The sequence below is a fragment of the Mytilus californianus genome, unplaced genomic scaffold (assembly GCF_021869535.1).
Source record: "Mytilus californianus isolate M0D057914Y unplaced genomic scaffold, xbMytCali1.0.p SCAF_10, whole genome shotgun sequence".
NCBI lineage: Eukaryota > Metazoa > Mollusca > Bivalvia > Mytilida > Mytilidae > Mytilus > Mytilus californianus.
The window spans coordinates 44,750,165-44,759,279 of NW_026262582.1; the positions used below are offsets into that span (position 1 = coordinate 44,750,165).

Sequence of the window (9,115 nt, forward strand, 5' to 3'; positions counted from 1 at the left end):
GATCTTTCTTTGGGCAATCCTGATATCACGAGGTGTGTTATACAACAAGAAACACCTTAGAATATTCATTATCTGACTTACATATTATTTTCTGCAAAGATTTTTAGGAACTGTATCCTATATAACCGATCACATTGAAGTGGGATATTCTTTTCTTAAACGTTTAGGTATAACAACGTCCTACGGCTCATTTTTTAGTTTGAAATAAAACTCACTAATTAATCTAGATACATGTATAAACGTTAGTAATCACTGTCAAGTTACAATATAAATGGTATAGTAATTGCATGAAGCAAGATGCAACTGAATTGTTAAGATGTACGAAAAATACAAGTCATTTTGTAAGTAATTTATCACATAATCAAAATAAAAGGGGTGATGTGTTTTTTTTTTTGTTTCATGACATTTTTATCGCGGAAAAGCAGATTATTTTTCAACAATTTTTAACGATCTTTTCAGAATAACTGTTTTCTCTCTTTTGTCTGGCAATATATTTTTTTCTTCAAAGATTGAGAATCAGGATGAAATATTATACCCCCCCCCCCCCACCCCCTTTAAAGATTAAATGTTTTAGTAATCTGTAATTTTCATTTTAATTAGGAAAAATAATGACCTGGCGCAAGTCATTATTTTATGCCTTGAAGCACATTTCATTGAAACTTGGTATCGTCCAGGTTTTTTCTTCGAAAGAATGACCTATCGTTCTGAAAGAAAATAACTCCATATAAGTATATAATTGTATATAAACTCATCATGGATACCGGGCTTAGAATACAATTGTGTACGCGAGACGCACATCATTCAACAGACTAACTTGACTAAGTCTCAGTAAAAGGCATTTCGAACTTCCAGTTGATTGATAATCATACTTTGTATAAATGTGTGTCGTGAAACGTTATTTCTATATAAATCAGTTAAATGATTTACCATGGCAACATGATCCTCAGTATGATTGATTGAAAATATGTACTATCATGCATCTGAAGATTGTCTTATTTGAAAGTTAGAATGTGTGAGACTGCATACTAGTTTTATCATATTTGCAAGAATGGTAAAGAATAATTATAGAATAACTAATCGAAGAATTCAAATAGAGAAAAATATTTAACGCGTGACCGAACAACACATTAATTCACGAATGCGCGTAGCGCATGAGTTAATTATCAGTGTTGTTCGGTCACGAGTTGAATATTTTTCGATATTTGAATTCTTTGATTAGTTATTCTTTTTATTACATTGGCAAATGCTTTTTTTATGAAATTAAAGTAGAAAATGTAAGGAACTATATCTTTTTCTACGCATTCACAATTTGTTTTGATCCGACGTTATCGACGTCTTGACAACGCCTATTGTTGTATGACGTCAGAGGAGTGAAATAACCACGTTTATTTCACATGTGAAATTATCGGTTTTTATTGCACTGGGAAATCAATGTAATTCATTGCAACCAATGTAATAAACCGAAATATATATATTCTATTTAGCTATTATACATGTGTTACATTACAAAATAAAAATAAAATCATAATTCTATCCGACCTACGGCTAGGAATAGAGAAACGAGCGATATAAAACATTTTGACTACGCTCTTGACTGACTAGTCGACAACAGCCAACAAAATTTAAGTTCAAACCACTCACGGAAAATGCGTGTACCAAGTCAGGAATATGGCAGTTGTTTTTCACTTGTTCCGTTGATTGATAGCGTTTGATTTTTTTCACTTTTAATGGACTTCCCCTTTTTGAATTTGCCTTGGTATTTTTGTTATACGTTTTCTCTTGTTTTTCACATTCCCATAGATGGAACCGCATCGTATTCATTAGGAACACACAAGAAGATAAATTATCATAAAAATATTTGCAGAAAATGAATCACACCGGAATCTGTCAGTACAGTATGTCCTCTAATTAAATGATTCAAAGTTTGGTGACCTATTGATCGCACCTTTCGTATTCCCAAGGAGAATTATGCTCCATGGGAATCCAATCCAGATCTTACTTACCTACCGTGTTCCGTCTCGTGTAATTGCTCCTCGGGATTCGTATTTTCTCGCGGATTTAGGTTCAAGATATCCGGTGTAAAAAGGACGAAAATGAAAAAGAGTATTGTAAAGTGGTGTTTTTTGGCGGGGTTAATATTTCAAGATTTCAAATTACAGACCGGTTCGCGGGGATTTATGTTGTCAGTTAAAAATTATTCCAGTTCTAATTCCCCTTTGTTTGAATTGTATTGTTTTTTCTGCCTAAAAAAGATATTTACATTGACCATTTTCAGACACATCGGGGCATTATTCTTTCAATCTGTCTTTAGGTTTAACAAAAATGTTTTGAATGAAGAAAAGATATGTATACACTTTCACAAGAGGATAGGCGATCCGTTTGTTTGTACTTTCAAAGATTTATAATTTGTTCGTATAAACAATACATCTGAAACCAGTTTGTTTTTATTCCCGATATACTTATGATAATTATATTGAAAAAGAAGCATTTGACACACCCTGCAATATAAAATTGTTTGAAAATCAAATTTGTAATATATATCAGTATCTTGTTTACTGAGGAATATTCCCGTTCTTCATATTTGGTTCATATTCCGACGAAACTTAAAACAAAAATACGAAAAGCTCTGTTCAATTATGAATAAGTAAAGGAGATGTGAGATGAAAATCAATAACACAGAAATAAAACGACACAATTAATACTCATTTAAAGATTCCAATACAATGTTCAACAGGTTGACAGGTAGAAAAACAATATTTAAACATTTGAGTCACCTTAATCAGCTTAAGGTGTAAATAAGAATTAAACTGATGTTATCAAAGATTTACCATCATCATTTATCAATTATCCTAATAACAAACAAATTGCGGGTGAAGGCATTAAACCGAAATATACTGATCATTTGCTCTGCTGTTTTTTAAATTTAATTTCAGAATATAAAAGAAAATGAAGAAAAGGAAGAATATTTTACAAACAATATTGAGCTTAGCTACAGTTATGGTTGTAGTAGTTGTTCTTCAAACAATTTTGTTTTTTATTCAAATTCAACGTAAGTGTTAGTTTAAAAAGCTGATTGAAACCATAAATTCACCATGTAGTATAAACTTAAAATATGAGCGACTGGTAAAGTTTCAATCGTAAAGATTGTAATAACTCAATGCAAAATAATTTGCTGCAGTTTGTTTTGGGTATATTATTTAGCCATGAGTTATGCTCTAAGCCAAACATCGGAGATCGTTGGAGGACAAAATTCAATATATCACAACATTTGACACTAACAGCAGTTAAGGTACGAGTATTAACTAAACAAAAAGCTCATGTATATCATTTCATCAATTGCAAATTACACACGAAGTAACATCAAATAATATCATGCATGCCATCGCAAAAATATGGTCTACAGGGCTAGGGAGATCTGTGATATTTTATACGAGGCTTATAGAAAGTGAAACTAATAAACAGAACACTTCATTTCTAAACAATATGTCAGTTACAATGATCCGTAACACAAAATTATAAAATGTGGTCTGCAGTTTTTCAATTCTGAACTCGAACTGTTCGAGAATGTACGAATCATTTTAATGTTTGGGAGGAACTATTTGGTTCAATTTATAGTTTAATATTTCTTTATTATACCTTCATAAGGAACAAATGATATTCAAACTATCTATTCCTTTACTTTGATTGTTTAAACAAAAACCTGACGGAAGATGATGGAAAGAAACTTCCCATTTTCATGTACGGATTGGTCAACTACTAAATATATTTTTTATTTTTTTAGCAAGTTATTTTGTTGACTTTTTTTCTTTTTTTTTCTTCAGATAATGCAGTTTAATCAGAATAATAACAGAAAAGAATTATCTATCAGACCTATAACATCAACAAAGGTAAATTTATTTAAAAAAACACACAAGATAGAAATCGACCCTCTGTAAGTGCTAGTATACATGTACATGCATAGACTTTGATTGATTTTGGAACATTCAAATAAGAAATAAAACATGAATATTGGTCTATTTTGTAGGGTTCTTATGACAACTCAATTTTCAAACTTTCCGTAAAGATTTAACAACAAGACATAGGTTATCAGATGTATTGTTATTCATTAGCATAAGGTCGTTGTCTATCTGACGCAACTCAGTATTGAAATGAACTAGAACTGTAATTGAATTCACAAATTTATACTACCCGCTCTGTTGTATTATTCACATATTGAAGTAGTACGTAAATGTGATAATCTCTTTTTAACATGTTTAATCGTGATTATGTTTCTTTCTGCACATCCTTTATTGTTCTACAACTGTTTAAAGTTTCATCAATGTCCGTCTAACTGTAAATATTGCGCTGATAAGATGTATCGACAGACGAAAAGAATGTCAAACATTTAAGGCATCAGTGGTTTACTGATGTTCAAATTTCATTAATCGATTACGTATACAAATCAAGGTACCTTTAGCAAAACGTGACCAAACCAGTATCATGTCAAAAGCAGTAGAAATTGGCAAGTTCAGAGGTGAACGCTACCTGTGTGGCAAGGAAAAGTTTTACTTTATAGTTGCATTTCATTCATGTTTTCAGATATAAAATCAGTTTTGTTATGTTGTCTAGAATTTCATAGAAAAACTTTTACCATATTTAAAACCTCCTAATGCTTCAGCATCTCATGTTGATTTGTTTTATAATAATTGAATTGGTTAATAAAGCATTCTCTCTCAGTCTATCAAATGATGTTGTTTACATCATAAAACACTTCAATGATTTTATTGAGTATATTTTCCTGAACAGAATTACCACACACTGAAAATATAACTTTCCCATTTTGTCATTAAACCAAACAAAAACAACCCCGACACGAAAAAAAGATAAATGGTATAAAAGAGAGGTGAAAGATATCGAAGGGACATTCAATCTTATAAAGTCAAAAATTAACTGACAACGCCATGGCAAAAAAGAAAAAGACCAACAGAAAAACAACAGTACACAAAACACAACATAGAAAATTAATGACTGAGCAACACGAACCCCACTAAAAACTGGAGGTGGTCTCAGGTGCTCCGGTAGGGTAAGCAGATCCTGTTCCACATGTAACACCCGTCATGTTGCTCATGTCAGTTCATGTATAATTGTATTCTGATGATTTTTATAACCTTAAAAATAGTAACGACTAATTGTATATGTAAAACTAATTGATTATTATTTTATTGCATATTTTTGTGTTTTTTAATTGATAGGAAGTTATTGGACGTTCCCCAAAACGTATTTTATACCCGCAATTTGATTTGGATCTTATTTATCAGAATTGGACAGACACAGCTACATTAATAGGATCACCAAGAGAAACTTATAGACGTAAGTTTTATAGATACAAAGATTTGATTAGTAAATTTGGCTGTACCTGTAGAAAACTTATTAAAAACGGTATTTTACATCCTAAATTTTACGGTAATATTGTTCTAAAAGCGCGGAAATCACTATGTGATCCGTGTAAACTCATCGAACCTTTAAACAAACAAGTCATGTCTTCTTTGACTGCCCAAGACGTTAAAACACTAAATCCCTGGGATGTGTTTAAGTTGATTTTAATCTCTGATGCATGATTCTTTATTATCAATTGCTTTTGGCTTTTAACTAGCTTTCAGTAACTGCGAGTACTCTCAAATCGTACTTTCGTGTTACTTGACCTGTTGATACAATTTGTAACGTATTTTTGTTATTTAATGTTTACTTATTTAGTGTTATATCTCGTCTTACTATTTTAATATTTTCCACCTTTGATAAGTGTTTAGTATGACGATAAATTTTCACTTCTGTTCTCGTACTATGAACAACAAAATTATTTATTTTGTAAAAAAAATTTCCGTACTCCATGTATACCTTACAACAAAATCATTTTTATTTACCTGTGTACGTTATTTTATTTGGCGGCATTTTGTCCAAGGTTATGGTTGTCTTTCTGATATTGTTTTACATCTAACCCCCTTGTTTTACTAATTTTGTATTTACATTGTGATCAAATTTGTTCGTTCAGTGTATGGACACTTGTTTTTGTTAATATGTCTTTTGATTGAGTTAAGCCATTGCAATTGATATTTTATAGTGTGTCTTTCTATGTTATGATGTTACGCTATTGTTTCAGGTTAGGGTGAAGGTTGGCGCCTATTAAAACGTTTAAACCCGCTGCATTTGTTTGCACCTGTCCTAAGTCAGGAACCTGATGTTCGTGGTTGTCGTTTGTTGATGTTGTTCATAAGTGTTTCTCTTTTCTCGTTTTTTATATTGATTAGCTATAGACCGTTGGTTTTCCTGTTTGAATGGTTTTACACTAGTCATTTTTGGGGCCCTTTATAGCTTGCTGTTCAGTGTCAGCCAAGGCTCCGTGTTGAAGGCCGTACTTTGACCTATAATGGTTTACTTTTACAAATTGTGACTTTAATGGAGAGTTGTCTCATTGGCACTCATACCACATCTTCTTATATCTAGTAATTGTAAATTTTTGGTTTATAAACACAATTAAGTGGAACGAGTTTTAAAAATGCGGTTTCTTTCATGAAATTTTAGTAGACTAAAAGATAGGATGTAACAGGATTTCTTTGGTAAATTGAGTTTTTTTTCTGTGATAATGCTTTTTTTTTTAGTCGTATGATTGTACAACATATCTCCAAAATGAAAAAAAATTATAAATTGATAAAAGTTGCATAAGTTGCATAAGGCAATAATTATTGATATTAATCAATTAAGTAAAATCCATTATCCTTTTATATCGTAACAAATAAAAATGTAAATTTATGTTTCTTTATATTATAAATTTTATATTACTGTCATAGTGAAAAGTTATTTAGTTTAAGAAAAATTTGCTTGCACCTAAACGCATCAATTAAAACAAAACTAAATGAGAACCTTTTTGTTATTGGAAATAAGTAAGTCTACGGATATGTTTTCCCGAAAAAAGGGAAAAGAGACGACGTTATTAAATGTTAAGGTAAATGTCGTATTCGAACGACTTCATAATAAGTACTTATCCATTTATTAAGTCAATAACTACCCTTTACCATACATGGTATCTAAGGGAGATTATATTTAAAAAATAAAAATATAGATATGGTTTTCATGTTGCCCAACAATATAGAAAAAGTATGATTTCTTATTTATTTCTTTCGTAGGATATTTGACTATAGGACTGGTGACGGCAAAGCGACCACAGAACACTGTTTACCTCTATAATACACTGAGCTCGCTCATTACAAATGCTAATAGAGAAGACTTCAGAGAAATATATATCGTCATATTGCTATCGGATTTGGACCAAGAGTGGAGGACAAACATGACTTCAGCAATTGTAAATAAATATCCACAGGAAGTTAAAAATGGAACAATCAAAATAATTGGGAGCTTTGATTGGATGTATCCAAGTTTGACAAATCTAACTCACCATCGTAAATGGCATTCGAAATCTAAAGCCAAGTGGAAAGCAAAACAAAACATAGATTTTGTTCTATTATGGTTGTATGTATATAAAACGAAGCTTTCAGAGTTTTATTTGCATCTTGAAGATGACGTCATAACAGTTGGAGGATACACCAAAGCTATGAAAACTTTCATCAAAGATCAAAAAGGAGAGTGGACGTGTTTAGAGTTCTCTGAACTGGGCATGATAGCTAAATTATATCACACACATGACTTAGAGGCACTTGTTAAAATGGTAGCTTTATTTTACCAAGAACAACCTGCAGATAATACTTATTTACATTTTAATCCACAGATGCTTCAATTTCGTCGTATAATAAGAAAACCGACGCTGTTTCAGCATATTGGGATGACTTCCTCACAATGGGGTCATGTACAGTCAATCAAAGACCGATTTTGTGTGGCAAATGTTGAAAAGAAATTATCGAAAGGAGATAATCCACCCGCAAAAGTATTGACAAATTTAAAGTTTCTTTCCAAACATTCACCTGAAAATGTATACAATACCAGCTTTGGATATTTCTGGTCCAAATCTAAGCCAAAGAAAGATGATTACTTTAGAATTGTATTCAACAAACCTCAAGCTATTCAAAGAATTGTTGTCAATTCTGGGTTAGATATATTCCCAGAGGTCAAAGTCTACAGTGCCGTATTAGAAATAAGCTCTAAGAATAATAACAGAAATGATTGCACAGACTACAATATAATAGAAACGTTTGTAAATGGTAAAGTTGACGTTCAAAATGTCCCTTATCTATTGAATACAACCGAAATACGCTGTTTTCAAATACGGTTCCAAAACTCACAAAACTTTTGGGCGATCATTCAAGAAATATTAGTTTTTCTAAGGCGCTTAGCAGTTTCAACGAAACTGGCATATTTTATCAAATTATAATAAAGGAATAAAGATTTCTCTCTTTAAACATTATGTTTTGTTAAGAGTTTTTATTGATAATCATAACATAACTCCGAATATAGGAAAAACGTAAATATGTTATGCAGCTATGTATAAATGTCTGGATGGGAGGTCCTTTAGTTCCGTGTTCTTTAATTTTTAAGTCATTAGTCTCCATTCTTTATATTTCAGCACCCAATTATTCTCTATTCTTTATTTGTTTTGCCTTCTTTTTTTTCTATTCTTTATTTTTTTACCCTTTTTTTCTGTAACATTTGCCCATTATTATATATTCGGTAAACCTCATCTAGACCCTTATGTATTCGAACGCGTACATCCATTACGGGACTTGTCATGCTTTACAATACGACTAAAGATACCTTCTGTCAATTTCAGCACATTGTTCTTATTCTTTATTAAAGAAAGATTGTTACTTAAATTCAGATAAAAATACATTCCTGGAAGAACATGTTGAAAGTTAGAATGTTTTCTGAACAACTAAGCCAATCGGAGCGATTCGAAAAAGATGGATGCTTTGCAGCCAAAAATTTTTTTTTCTATTGTAAGAGGAAATGTTGTGTGTGGGTCGCCTGACTCCATACCTTGAGGTCATAAAGGTCAATTATTCACGTTAAGACGTATTTGAAATGACACACTTAACTCCTAGATATCATCTTGAATCATCGAAATATATGCTCAATCATGAGTTTTGCGATTATCAAATCATGTAAGGAAACAACTTTTAATATTATCAGT

At 31.5% G+C, this 9,115-nt stretch overlaps 1 protein-coding gene across 2 annotated transcripts in view; it reads left to right on the plus strand.

The window, feature by feature from the left end:
- The window catches only part of LOC127718208 (alpha-1,6-mannosyl-glycoprotein 4-beta-N-acetylglucosaminyltransferase-like), a 41,021-nt gene extending 32,629 nt beyond the window's left edge, over positions 1–8,392 (plus strand). For both annotated transcript variants that reach the window (XM_052224180.1, XM_052224179.1), the window contains exons 5-6: positions 5,232–5,349; positions 7,161–8,392. In XM_052224180.1, coding sequence (XP_052080140.1) covers positions 5,232–5,349; positions 7,161–8,359 — 1,317 coding nt within the window. In that variant the 3' untranslated portion in view covers positions 8,360–8,392. The remainder of the gene's footprint in view (positions 1–5,231; positions 5,350–7,160) is intronic.
- The last annotated feature ends 723 nt before the right edge of the window (positions 8,393–9,115 follow it).